Source organism: Protomyctophum bolini (genome assembly GCF_963924005.1).
Source record: "Protomyctophum bolini genome assembly, chromosome: 16".
Classification (NCBI taxonomy): domain Eukaryota; kingdom Metazoa; phylum Chordata; class Actinopteri; order Myctophiformes; family Myctophidae; genus Protomyctophum; species Protomyctophum bolini.
The window spans coordinates 31,833,425-31,848,361 of NC_137877.1; the positions used below are offsets into that span (position 1 = coordinate 31,833,425).

At 42.0% G+C, this 14,937-nt stretch overlaps 2 protein-coding genes across 7 annotated transcripts in view; one reads left to right on the forward strand and one right to left on the reverse strand.

Annotated features, from left to right (window-relative positions):
- The window catches only part of pde11a (phosphodiesterase 11a), a 101,932-nt gene that overhangs the window by 60,654 nt on the left and 26,341 nt on the right, over nt 1-14,937 (reverse strand). The gene's annotated exons all lie outside the window — the stretch shown is intronic.
- Nucleotides 1-14,937, forward strand: part of osbpl6 (oxysterol binding protein-like 6) — a 42,566-nt gene that overhangs the window by 2,583 nt on the left and 25,046 nt on the right. For 5 of the 6 annotated variants that reach the window (XM_080785457.1, XM_080785461.1, XM_080785458.1 and 2 more), the window contains exons 2-4: nt 5,524-5,791; nt 12,331-12,453; nt 12,825-12,878. In XM_080785457.1, the coding sequence (XP_080641583.1) occupies nt 5,630-5,791; nt 12,331-12,453; nt 12,825-12,878 (339 nt within the window). In that variant the 5' untranslated portion in view covers nt 5,524-5,629. Of the gene's footprint in view, nt 1-5,523; nt 5,792-7,970; nt 8,043-12,330; nt 12,454-12,824; nt 12,879-14,937 lie in introns of those variants that run through there. The other variant, XM_080785462.1, reaches the window with a different exon arrangement.

The following is a 14,937-nucleotide window of genomic DNA, read 5'->3' on the forward strand; positions in this document are numbered from 1 at the left end:
TCGATTCCCACTAGGAACACTGGGGGTGTGCTCTCTCCTCCGTGTCATCATCACCCTCATAGGTGGGGTTGGTGAAAGGGCCCTTCTGTGTGGAGTTCGCATGTTCTCCTCGTTTCCCCTAGCATAGGTTCCCTCACAAAAAACATGTAATCCTGGTCTCTATTCTGCCTCCCCCTGGAATAATGTGTTCCTTCCACACGCTACGTCTTACCGGGGAAACTCCCCCATGCCATGTCAGGTGATAAGAAGCGGCCTGCTCACTCCTCATGCCTTGAAGGAAGCATGAGCCCAGTTCGGGGGCTCTCCCCAGCTTGGCAGAGGGAGAGCAGCGCCCAGGATCACAGCCCAGGCAATTGGGTATCGGGTATAAAAATGGGTTACAAATACAAAATTGTGGGATAAAAATGTAGGGGGGGGGGGGTGGCATGGCATGGCAATGTGGAATTTCTTGGCTGACCTTTTTGCAGGTCAAAACAAGACTTCTGAATCTGACCACATATCTGAATGTAATAGCCTTCAGTACAAAGCTTCACAGTTTTTAAGGGCTAGTCCACTTAACCTTTCTCTTACTTCATTGCCATATTGCCAATTGCCATATGACATACTCTATATTAAATGTGACTATCCATACAGAGTTCTATGTTATAAGTATATGCCTGCATGTACAAATGACAAGTCAACAACCAATCAATATAATCAGTACAAAACCAGTTAGCTTCATAAACATCTCTAACATATTTAAGATGATTGATTGATTGAGTGAATAATATATAGTACTAATAACATTAGTAACAGTATTAGATAATACTGTGAAATGTTAAAAGGATAAAAAAAACAAAAAAACAGCCTTGTGGTCCATTGTAATGGTTGTACTATAAGAATAAAAACAATCTCATAAATAAACTAAATAAGGAGGATTCCCCACTAAATCCTGCATGTAACAAAATTCAAACTGTCAATATATTAATCAAAATTAAACTTGTCTGGTCTAACAAATGTGTATTTATATATATACACCGGTATATATATATATTTTTTTAATTTAATGTTTTGTTGCTTTCGCCTTTTTATTATAGAGGGATAGACAGTAGGCTGACAGGAAATGGGGAGAGAGATGAGGGGAGACATGCAGTAAAGGCCATCAGGATCGGGAGTCAAACCCATGGCACACTGCCAGACTGGATTACCAGCCAAGGTGCCTGGACCACTGAGCCACGGCCCAGGCCTGGTCTAACAAATATTTAAGTAATCCTCAATTTCCTATGTATGTATAGGGATAACGCCTTTATAATAGAGCACCGAAGTCCTGACGTAACTCGCTCATCCCTTCGATTCCCCTGGTTCGCGGAAGTAATTTCTCTATGGAGAATAACATGGGGTGATCTTAATATCGTCTACTATAAGCGTTAATAAACAAGCTGTCTCAGCGTTATTGTCAGGGAGGTGTCTCTGTATCGTTTGCAACAGTCAGTCACTCATTACTCATTACTACAATGCAAATAAAAAGTACATGAACCTGTGGATTTGCACCCTCTACCGATATTGACGTCAGACTTCGGTGCTCTATACAGAATATTCAGCTGCAAAGAGGATATAGCCCAAATTTGAAAGAAACTCCAGAATCACACATGCCCTGGCCTCAACCTGACTGTTCTAATCAGAACCAGAACATTTGCTCTACTTTCTTTCCCACCTACACTCTCCTTTTCCACTTTCCTGCAGGTTCAAACAAACACACATGTAAGCACAGCACAAAAACTCACAAATCGGTACACATTATGATTATCTCTGGGGTCATGTGATCAAGATGTATATGTTGGCTGGCCGAGACTTGTGCTCAGAGGAATACCTTTCGAGTTCATTATGGTAGACACAGTAAACCGTGTACAATATAACTGCTAACTAGTTTTTTCTAACTTTATGAGTCCTACTTCAACGACGTTGAGTACAGCACTGAATACAGTATTGCATCCAGGACCCCCGGATGGTGATATGATTGCGTCCTTTCTCAATTTAGTGAGTCTTAAAGGATGCAGGATGCAGGCTATTTGCGTGGCTGTATGGAACCCTGTAGCGTATACTGTAGAGACGGCTCGTCACGTGTCTGTAATTCCCAAAGCTCAAGGAGGAATGAACCCACTGGCACCTTCATTTTTCCTCGCTTGGACTCACAGTTTACTGGAGTTATTGTATTATGTTGTATTGTATTATGTAGGGCTGCTATGTCGAAGGTAGAGAGACCACATTTTGTATTATTATGCAAAGCCTAGGTTTTGTTTCCACTGGCAGTGATTATTAGTAAGAGTGCAAAATGAGAATAGGCTGCTCAAATTCATTGTGATGCACAATGTGATCTTCTAGACTAGGAGCAGAAGTGTGATGAAACATGATGTCTGTATTAAACAGAGGTATACTGCTGAGCAAGTTGTAGTTGTATTCATCTACACAGTATTCAGTTCATCTGATCCATTGCCACTTAGCTCAGGTACAGCTTTAGGTTACTTTATTTGTACCTAGATGTAGATTTGGTTTGCAGAAGAGATGGCATCCACCTTGATATACATTTTACAAACTATAGAAATGAGCGATTCACAGAGTGCATATCTGTCAGGCCGGTTGAACTATCCAGGTCTGTACAAAAGCAGTGGGTTGCAGGCAGCCATCAGGACCTGAGGAAGCTGTGGGAGTTTACGGGGGGGGGACAGAGTGGCACCCCCCCAACCACCCCCCGACTGCAGTCTATCAAATGTATCACCAAAAGCTCTTGAATATGATGGAATATGATTATTTATTAAATCGATTTATATCATCACCTATTTGAATCTATTTTATTATAGCATCTGTGCAATGTTGCTACATTTATTTCATCTGAGTCATGGCTGCTGGAACGAAGCTATTTTTATATACACTGCTTTGTTCTACACCTTGTGACTGTAAACCTCCATCCAGAAGGAAGCAGCTTAAATTCACCGTGCAAAGGGTGGGAGTCTTCATTTAAAATCAAGCTGGTTATCCACTGTGAATGTCTGGTGTTCAGGGAAGCTGCTGAGTTAAGCTGTGACTCACCAATCAGCCTTCTAAACCTTTTTTTGCTTCTAAAACATTTTCATGTATTTAAAAAAATATATATATGGAGGGATAGACAGTAGGCTGACAGGAAAGGGGGAGGTGACATGCAGTAAAGGCCGTCGGGATCGGGAGTCGAACCCGCGAGTCGCGACACACTGCCAGGCTGGATTACCAGCCAAGGTGCCTGGACCGCTGAGCCACGGCCCTGTTCCATTTTCATGTCAAAATGTACCTAAAAAGTATTTGGCTGCAGACCCCCATCTGAAAAGAGTCTGTGCCCGGGGGAACATGCATTACTGATCTATAAGCTCACACCATGTCGCTTGCATCACCATGCATTCTGAGCTTGATGTAGGCCTAGAATTGGGTTAAAGTGGTTAAAGCAATTGTGATGCTATATTAATACATTTTGGTTGGGACCCAATGGAACCACTTCAATGACCGCTGTGGTCCCCGGACCCTACTCTTCTTCTTTTATATCTCCTTTTAAGGTTATGCTAAATCATGCTTTGACATCAATGAAAAAGAAAAGAAAATAAAGAATATATACATATTATTGTTGTCATTGTAGTATACCATATAATAGTTTATACTGTTTTTCATGCGCTTCCTTTAGGTCAGGCTCTTTTAAATAGGATAAGTGGAAAGCCAGTATCTGAATGGATTCATGCCTTAGATGAGATCCTAGTTGGCTTAAGGCAGGGACGATGACGTGGTTAAATGATCTGAATTATAGATTAAGAGTGTGTGAGTATGCAGTAAGGTGGATGTGGCCTGTGTATAGATGCATGCTAGCTCACCCTCAAGGGTGTGTTCTCTAGCTACTGTAGTAGATATGAGAAAGCTTGGCAGATGCGTCCTGTTGTTGAAACAGGGTATCCCCCATCCTGAATCAGCTGTTCTTAAGAAAACAGACCGGTCAGTAGTCAGTAGTGAATTATGGCGGGGCTACACATACAATAAAACAGCATGGTAAAACACCCCCCCTGGGAGTAGGGTGTGAACAAAGCTTTCCCTTTCTCTTTCAGCATGTATGTTGCAATGTAAGGCACTGTCTCCACATGGAAGTGTATTGGTCCAAAAACGTATTGTCCACCAGTTTTTTGTTTCAATGATATGACTTTTCTGGTAGACATACCACTCATATAATAATAATAAAATATGATATCATACAGAAGTCCAGTGATGGTCTCCAATTTCTCAAGAGATTCAGGTGAATCAATGCATATCATGTGTCTCTCCCATTACAATATCTAGCAGTCCATGTGCAATCTGCGATCAATACTGACCTACTGACAACTCCCACAGCAGAAGAATAGTAGTATTGCCAGTCTAGGGATATGCAGTGAATGAATGAACAAATGAATGAATTAATAGCTTTATAGAGTGCTCTAGCCTCTATTAGTTGGCTGATGAAGGGGATGAGGCTTTCCTGACGCCATTTTACATAATATATTATACCAAAGACTAAAACCAACATTGGATGATTTTTGAACCAGATGGGCTATACTGCAAGTAATATAATAATTTGTTATTCCATCCATGAACAGTCCCTTCTTGTAATATTGCGAAGCTAATTTATGCTTGCCTCAGTTGTCACTCTCACACTGTAAGTGTATGCCCAGATGCTATATTGATTTGGTATCCTCACATATGGGCCATCATTATCATAATGGTAATTAGATGTTTAAGGATTTTATGTTCTAAATGCAGTGACCTCAGTCTTGTGTACTCTGATTGTACTCATAAATTAACTCATCTAGCACAGTGCCACATGACTGGGCCCGACCATAGCTGAGGTTCAATGAATGCAAATGTTAATTAGCTGCCCTGTGTCTAGTTCACCTATTTCTGTTTGTTCCAGCATACCATATAGCTATAGTGTAAACCGTGTATACTAGCCCATTTAGACCTGAGGTTCTAAAAAGGTATTCTAAATCCTGACCGAAGTTTTCTGAAAAACTTCAAATCTTTATAATACAAATATATAAGAAATATAATATATTATTACACACAGCTGTGTTTCCGGCTTGAAAGGTTTAACAACGTATAAGTGTTCCAGGTTTAAATGGCTAGCATGCCAGTGAGTCAATTTAAATTGACTAAGATAAGGAGGCAATAATATACTGTATTAGACATTGGTGAAGGGCTTATTCAGTAATGCCTCCTATAATGAGAGTGGGGTTGAAAGAGTGCTTCCAAAAATAACTTTGTTCATGCCTCCTGATCCAGTTTCTGCTAGCTAGAGTAGCATAGTATTTAGATCTTTCTCCATGACCATGAGCAAGCCTGCAGGGGCCATACGTTTTCTCACCTCTAGTTTCATCACTGGTACAAAACAGCCATTGTGCCACCATGCAATGGCTGCCCAGTCTGATGATGCCACCGATGATGATGGGATGGAGAAGAGAAGGAAGCGATGCCTTAACATGCCTGTAACATATTGTGTTTCAGATGAGCGGTGTGTGAGAGTGGAGGAAGTGTGCTGCTCAGCTGCCTCAGAGGATGCTCCAAACCTGCTCCTCCTAGTGCTGCTGAGGAAGTACCCCAGGGAGCCGCCATGTCACACCACCACCAACACCACCAGCGTGGCCTGATTGGCCTCCATGGCCGCACCATGAGCACCGAGGACAGGAGCGTTGCGCCCATCAACAAAACCTTCACGCCCATTCACCACAAGAGCGCATCCTCTTCTTCCTCCTCCCAGCGTGACAGTCGGCAGGTGAGTGCCACTGTGCCACACTAGACTCCATTTACACTAGGGATGGTAGTGCTACGACCATGGTCAATTGTAAGGATGCTGCAGTGAAAGTGAGACAACGGAGGACAGGATTTCAGGATTGCTGCAGTCTCCTGCTAGAATGATTCACACTGTCGGTTCTCCCGAGACTGGTTCTTCAAAAGGAAAACTGACAAACAGAACAACAGACGACACAACTAATAGCTAGAAAGATATAATGTAGGGATTGTTAAAATTATGCTTAAATCATTAATTGAAAATGTAATAAAAAAAGATTTCAGTTTTATAAGATATTTATAAAATAAGGGCTTCATTACATGGCCTTAACTTAGAAAATATGTTGTAGTCTCTAGTTTGCATTAGTGCATTTAAGAAACAATGGAATGTCCCCTACTAGTTTGAAGAGGGGACATTTTTCAGCAATCCTGTGTGTGTGTGTGTGTGTGTGTGTGTGTGTGTGTGTGTGTGTGCGTGCATGCATGCATGCATGTGTGTGTGTGCCTGAATTTCCTTCTCAAGTGGCCATAAAACCCAGCTGAGCCGTAGTAAACAATGAATTAAGATATGCTCCTATTTCAGTACAGCAGATGGCTTAAAATCTTAACCCATGTAGCCCGCCGTTTGAAGCCCACCCACCCTCACCTCAGTTGGCTGCTGTGTCACCGTATAGCCACGACAAAGCAGAAACAGGACACTGCGCTGGAATCTGTGACATCACAGCTTTTCCATTGGTGCCGGGTGATGAATATTTCATGAGGGACAGGTGCTCTGCTGAGCATGTGGTACGCTCTGGTACACTGTATGGGAGCCAGTGTTGCCAGCTTTTGCAAGCGAAAAAAAAAACAAGCGACTAGGTAGCATTATCACACACACACACGCACAGGGACTTCCCCAGCATCATCTTAATATATATATATATATTAATATAGCATCAAAATGCATCAGTTTTATCACTTTTTTTTAAATTGCCGAGCTACAAGCTCAGAAGCTTTTCGCATGTAGATTGGCCATTTAAAAACAAAATCTTGTAATTTATTTCATTTAAGAAATTTGAAACACTAATCTTGTATGTGGATCCCTACTTCCTAGCACAATATGTTCAGATGGGGGTGCGTGGACAAATGGGGATCCAAATGAGAACGACTGCTTTATAGAACATTAGACAGCAAGCCATAAATAAGCAAAAAGAAATATACTTTATAAACAAGCCCAAAAGTAACTTAAGCTAAATAAAAAAGCTCTACAGAAAAACAAGCCCAAAGTCGCTTATAATAAGCAGACTTGGCAACACTATAAGGGAGCTCAACTGCCGTAACCATGGGAGATGGCTTTCCTAAGAAGAATGGGGGTGGCGGGTGCTTGATGACTGATGAGGCAGATTAACTCTTCCAAACTCTCTCCTTCATTATTGTTACTGATTGATTGTCTGTGGATGTGTCAGCGCCATACCATTTGCCAGTCAAATTGCCTACACACATTTGTGGGTGGGGACTGGGAACTAGAAATGCCATGTCATGAACACATAAAGGGCCTCAAAACCACTTTAATGTTTTGCTCAGCTGCTGAAAGGCAGGCTGACATGTAAGTCTATGTCTCCATTATAACCAATGACAGGACATCAGCGTTGCTATGTGTGAAACTCACAACCAATTACTAGCTATGGGATCTATAGACCGTCAAAATTGCTGGCAAAAAAATACTTCCGCTTCTCCCCCACAATTTGCCTGTGTCCATGTTTGCTCCATCATACAACGTGGCTCAAGACAAGTCTAGTAATTAGGGCTGATTGCGATTATAATACCGGTATCCGATTACGGTAGAATGAGATATGATTCGATTTTGATAAACACATTTTGATAAAATATCGGTCCAAACTCTTTAGGATTGGCATCAGACCCAAAAAATATAGCATTGGTCGGGTCCTAACATCACCCAGTAAAATCCTCAATATGCTGTATCATCTCGTGCAACGATGTGCACACTGTGTGTGTGTGTGTGTGTGTGTGTGTGTGTGTGTGTGTGTGTGTGTGTGTGTGTGTGTACGTGTGTGTGTGTGTGTGTGTGTGTGTGTGTGTGTGTGTGTGTGTGTGCGTGCGTGAGTGCATGCGTGCATGGTGACTGTGGGCTCTTAAAGAAAAATGTACATCCTCCCCAGGGATCTCAGAGGAAGCAATACAAGATGTAGAGAAAAGCCGTGGGTGAGCTTGGCTGTGAATCGCTGTTGGAGGAAAAAGTGAGTGGAGAGCATTTTGCCAGTGGAACGGCGTAATGAGTCCCAGGCAGCCCCCACTCTCAAATCAATACATGTCACTTTCTCCTCTGCTGACACACTCTGGAGACCTTCACAAGTGCAATTTAGAGGCAGTGGTGTACATTTACTTAAAAATGTTGTGCCCATGGATTCTTTCAGAATAGACGTAGAGTGCCCAGCTGATTTCGCCCTTAAAAAAGAAGAAAAAAGACAGACAGACAGATAGAAACACATAAACACGCTGAGATCGAATATATTTGCTGCATGATACACTGTATAGTGAAGACCGTCATTAGACTTTACATGTTTATTCAGAATGTCACTACAACGTTCCAGTTGTGCATGAACTGTCATGAGATAGAGTGACAGATGAGAAACACACACGTGTTTAGGTTGAATCTCAAGGAAAGATTCCCTTGATGGCACTTGGCTGGATTTATGACTGTGGGGAAATCAATAATCCGATTATCAAGCACCTTCGATTGTCAGATAATGGCTGTTTTGGTGATAATGACCACACAACTCTTGATGGCAGATGAAAGAGTGATGAAGCACAAGTACTGACCGTAGAAATAAATCTGAAGTGTTCTGTTTGAGGAGGTCTTTCCTTTTATTCTCAGGCCTGGGTGTCCCAGTGTGGGACATGATGGCACATTTGACACCACAGAAGTTTCCCACAGGGATTGGCCCTTTACACATAACATTTCTGTGTAGGTTGTTTGTTTGACTATACATCTTTCCTCATATATTTCAATTGGTTTCTGTCACAGGTGGAACCAAAAGTTAAGTTGGCGCCAGAAGTCATGTCAGGACTAGATGTGGAATTACATTTTCAAGACCAAGACCAGTTGGCTTTGAAACTTCTCCAGGCAACCAGGCTTATGAACGTTTGACACTATAGGCCTGTTGCCTTTGTTATTTTCTTTGTTATTGTTGTTAGGGTGTTGAGGTATCAAAACGAAAGATTTTCACTCATTTATGGTAATAAATACAATCTTGAATCTTGAAAAGAAAACGTATTAACTGTCCATACAGCATTGATATTTATAGTGCTTGCTGAGGTGTCCCTATAAGTGTTTGTCCTTTCTCCTGTCCACGGAGACCTTACCAGTAATAGTTTGATAAATTGCTGCATTACAGCCAGGGTCTACTGTGCTACAGTGAATGACAGTGCTCGTGCTGCATCCCATAAGATGTCATAGATTGACACAAACTCTGTGTTGTCTGGAAGAAACCTTGTATCTCCATTAGTGATGTTTTGTGATTAATCAGCAAAAAATCAGACCAATTAATTAATCGGTCCGATTGTCTTTGCCGATAAACAAGCTCTTTGAAATGTGCAGTCAGGTGTGCTATGTGCTAATACTAGAATTTTGCCTCCTGAACATCTGTTGTTCCAACTCCATATAATAGTAAAGTAGTGCTTGATGTGTGGACAGGCATGTGTTGTGCATGGTGAGATGTGTGCAAACGGTGTGGTTTGGTAGGAGAAGGCGGACAAAGGATGGGGTGTTGCGCTGGCTATTAGTGTGGCAGGATATAAAATTCACCATAATCAGTAACACGTGGATGATACTTGTATGAATAAAATAGTTTTATTGAAAGGCAATTAAAGGCTAGATGGTAAAGGAAGCACAAACTCCCTGCTTAATTTCGAGTAAGACTGTGTTGGTCGTGGAGTGGAATCGTGGATGATAGATAAGAGGAGCTACTGGACACACAAAACAAGCCTCTGTATCAAATATAGATGCGCGTGGGCGTGGCTCTTCCATGGGCCATAGTGAAAGGCAAGATATCACTGGGGATAATGGGTAATGGACAACGGATTGTGCAGTCTTCTCTTAATGGCAATGTGGCACAGTAATAGGTTTCATTATTGTAACGGCCAAACCACAACTATGCATAATGTAGGGTTAATGGAGGTGTTTTAGGGATTTAGGCTACGTGGTGCCATTTTTTACAGAAGAACGCCTCTTACACAGTGCTAAATCCCAAAATTACGGATTTAGGGTCTCTGGCATACGCACACAATGTCTCCCTATACTTTAAAGACTACTTTTTACTTTAATCACACTCCAGTCCTTTCACCATTTAGACTAGACTTTAATCTAGTTGAGGATGGACGTTATTTATTATTTAACTGAACCCAGAGGATGTGGCGTGGTGTCTGTATAGGTTTCCAAAACCTGGAAATAAGAAGTTATCTTTGGATTAAAGGATTTATTTTTATGCCAAAGCACTGGGTTGCCTCTGTTGTAACATAAGTCATCCTTCATGTAGTATTGATTAATCCGTTTTAGATGACTCACTAGATAGCTCTCTGCCCATTAAGCTTTTAAAACATTCAGGAAGTTTGTCTGGAGGACGCTTATGGGTCCATTTCTGGTTACATTTGTAGACTTGTAGACATCTGACTAGTATTGTTTCACAGAAAAACAGGGGCTCAGCAGCATGTGGTGTTTGTTACAATGGCAAAAGAGAACCTGTGGGCTGTTCTCTCCTTTTATACTGGGTGGTGATGAGGCCCAGGTGTGACACAATCTCCACAACACGCCTCCAATCTCTACTCCCACTCCCACCATCCATCATCAGCACTGGTAAACACTAACAGTGGATTATACAAATATACACAGATCAAAACACCAATAGGGCAACATAGGACCGTAACAACTCTCTCAGAGTTAAATTAATGCTTAGGATTTAACAGTGTATTGGCAGACTATCACATGATGAAAGCCAGCATGGAGATGGTCAACTTCTATGTTATTGTTGCTTAGAAAGCTGATGTAGATGTTGTACTAGGGTGCAAGCAGTGGTGGAATAAGTACTCAGATTGTTAACTTTAAGTATAAATACGACAATTTAAACATACTCCCGCCTAACACGTAAAAGGCCTGTATTCAAAATCTCACTTGAGTAAAACTACAAATGTATTGACAATTTATACATAAAGAACAAAAATAAAGTACTTTAAAAATCAGAACCACACGCTCACAATGCGAAGATCAGCTATTTGGCCGAATAGCGAAAGCATAAAATAATGCTTAATTCGCTGATATATGTTTCTGTATAGAAATAATCTCAATCTGCAAAGTAAATTGGAACCAGCTGTCAAATAATTGTAGTTCAGTAAAACGTACAACATCAAGTGTAAATAATCAAATGTGGAAATATGTACTTAAGTACAGTACTTGACTAACTGTACTTTGTACCACCACTGTTTTCAAGTCTGCATGGCCAATTTTCAGTAAGCAAGTAGGAGGACGGTTGCAGTGGGTGGGTGAGAATGACCTTATTACCAGACAGATTAAACAAGCAGTTTCCTCTATTTTCACTCAGTCTAAAATGTCCTAAAAACAGTGGGTAATAACAGTTGTAGCCAAGTTCCTGGAAGGTGGCTGATAAGCTACAGTAGGGTGCATACTTTAGAGTTTAGAAAATAACTGTCTGAGCTAACGCTCAGAGCTTCTGTTCTCCACAAGAAGCAATCCATATTTGGCTGGTGAAATACATTCCAAAGACATTTGGAATCCGGTTGTTTCTGCTGGACGTAAGAAGGAGCAGTGTACAGTATCGTGTGCGGCTGGTGTTTTGTAAGGTAATACATTAGTGGGCCCACTGATCTGCCACTTCTGTTTCAGGTAGGAGGCTTTGAAGTTGATGAATCAGCAGGAAAGCACACTTGTGTTTGAACACACGTACAAATAGTGGGGAGGTATAACCTGGCATCCCTATTCGAGGGAAAACATTTGGCCAAATATCCGGCTGAAGAGATAGAGGGGGGGAGGAGCAGACCAAGTACAGAGCCCTTGAGGGACTCTGGTCAACTAAGAAGAACTGCAGGGTATCAACATTAGTCTCCATCCTAGCTGTGGCATCATGATGACTCCTATGTCATTCCCCCAGTGAGAGAATAGTGTAATATGGTGTCATACTGTACATGTCCCTGCCAGCCATATACTACACTCCAAAAGAAACCTGTTGTTAACCCAGAAGTGCAAACAGTCACGTCAGGAGAAAGCTAATGGGGTGGAAATGCTGAGGATATGCTTTTTTCCCCCTTTTTTTTCTGGGATAAAATGTGGAGTATGGTCAAAGAATAAAGTGTATTGTGAGTGTTGTTTGCTGTGTTCATCAGGGTATAGGTGTGACTGGACCATGTCTTTTATATTCTATGCTTAATTTGCTTATCGAAGAGTGCATCTGAGTAGATTATTTCTGACACACGATTGTCTGTTTTCCTTTTTTTCTCTTTGGCATTCAATTCCAGGATGTAGACAACTGGGAGATCATCGAGGGGCTGAGAATTGGTCAGAGCAACGTCCAGAGGCCAGACAAGCATGAGGGCTTCATGCTGAAGAAGCGGAAATGGCCCCTGAAAGGCTGGCACAAGGTAAGGTATCGGGCTGAACACTACACTTTTTACTTGCTGGAATCGAAGTACATCTACGTGTTACACGTAGATGTACTTCGATTACATGTTGCGGGGAAAAACTATTTCAAATATACAGTAGCCGACCGTACAATGTTAAACGGTCTCCTCTCACTATCTGTGTCTTCTTTCACCACCGCTTAACGTTTAGCTGCCACTATGGCTATAACGTTTTAACTATGGCTAAAAGTACTTTTTAATTTTATTTCAACACAGTCACACAGCAATAGAAACCGATTTTTTTGGTTTTTAACACAGCTTCAATCAGAATGTATTGGCAATTCCCCCAATTTGGTGTTCTTTACTAACAATTTTTTTTTTTTTTTCTGCAGCGATTTTTCGTTCTGGACAATGGGATGCTGAAATACTCAAAGTCTCCCATAGACGTAAGTAACCCTGTTGATAGCCTCGCCCAGACGTTTTTATTTCCAGGGACCCTGTTGATGACCTATGGGCTGAGAGGCAGCATCAGCCTGCCACAGCAGTGTGAGTCAGCAGGAACATTTACGAGGGTGACGGAGGGTCACATAGCTCGTTGGGATTCAGCTCGCTGTGTCACCCTGCAGGAAATCTGAAAAGTGGCTGACAGAATGCTCCACCCCAATTAGAAGTGAGCGCTCGCAGAGAACAAAACTGTCGTACACACTCATGATGCTTCCTGCAATGTACTGTGTTGCATAAATCATCTTGTACTTTGTGTTGCAACTGCAAGTACAAAATGTACTTGTCTGGAGGTGTATTTGTTTGTTTAATTACATAGAATCCCCATTAGCTACACCACTTCAGCAGCTATTCTCCTTGGTGTAAAGACAAAACAAAACTTTACATCCATTGTGACAATGTGACTATAACAACTTACATCATAACACTACAAAATTAACAGGACAAGAAGAGAAACGCACACACGCATGCACACACACACACACACACACACACCCGCTGGCCTTGCGGTCCATATAGGCTCTGGACTGACAGCGCGTTGCGTGTTCGAGTCCCGTTCATGACGACCTTTGCTACGTGTCTCTCCCCTTCTCTCTCTCCCTCTTTCCTGTCAGTCTTCACTTGATACTATCAATAAAGGCAGAAAAGCCAAAAACAAATCTTAAAAAAGAAGAAAGGATTGATACCATTTGGGAATAATCACAGTAGAAAACTAAAACGTACACTCTCAGTCTGTATAGTGCAGTTTGCAGGGCGCACGGCTCAGATTCACAGTAAGAAAAGTAATAGTACTTTTTCAGCGTCAAGCTGTCCTCGGTGTGTACAGTATATGATATAGGATATATGATATGATATATGATATTTATATATGATTTATAGCCTACTTGGTCATGGAGTATCCCTCTCCAAAAATAGAGAGATAGACAAATAGGAAGACAGTCTTTCCATTACCTATACATACCATCTATTATACATTTGAGAAGTTGTACCCAACTCATGGCAAGGAACCCAAAGCCACGAACAGCTACGTCGCTACTGCAACGCCCACAACACCATCTTACACACTACACTCACACACACTCACACACACTCACACGGGCAGTGACGTCACACACTTACCCTTCGCAGTGTTCCAACGCTATCTCCTCCTAAGGCGCCCCTCGCCAACACTGACCACCAGCCGCCAAACAATGGTCGTTGCATTGGCACCAACACTGCCTCCCTTCCACACTCACGCCACCAATGCATTTGTTTACTACAAACATTATCGCCCCAATCACCCACACCCCGAGCCTTCCCTACACGGAACACTAACCACTGTTGCCTATGCTGTTGCCCCAACAGGCCCAGAAACAAGGCCTTTAAACCACGCTACTTAGTACTTACACACACTACAACTCGCTTACAATTCGCAAACCTGGCAACACTGCCCTGTCTTCTAATAGGCTCACACTACCTCTCAGAAATTCAGAATCTGTTCTCTCTGCTCTCGCAGGAGAAGACAAAAACAAGGAAGGGGAGGAATTGGATTTTGCTTATTCCTTCTAAATCTCTGTATATAAACTATATCTCTCTCAGCCAATCTCTTAGTTACATCAACATTGTTGTTTGACAATAGTTGTTTTTTGCCTAAGTAAAACGATTACACTGTTCGCAACTTCGCATTGGCTTTTGATTGCATGCACACACACACACACACACACACACACACGCACACGCACGCCTGTAAGCCACCCCCCCACACACACACACGTGTCCCACACACACACACACACACACACAAAAACGCTGAGAAAGAAAACGTGCCAGGCTGCCAGCAGACTCGCTGATTTACTATATATATACTACCGTGGACCCCCTCCGCCCCACGCCGAAGATCACACGACAAGAGTTCACCAACATGCGATCCAGACCCCATACAACATAATTTGTTTTTTTTATTCCAATTCATTTTGACGTGCAGTCTCTCTCTCTCTCTCTGCACACATTATTCAAGTGAAATGT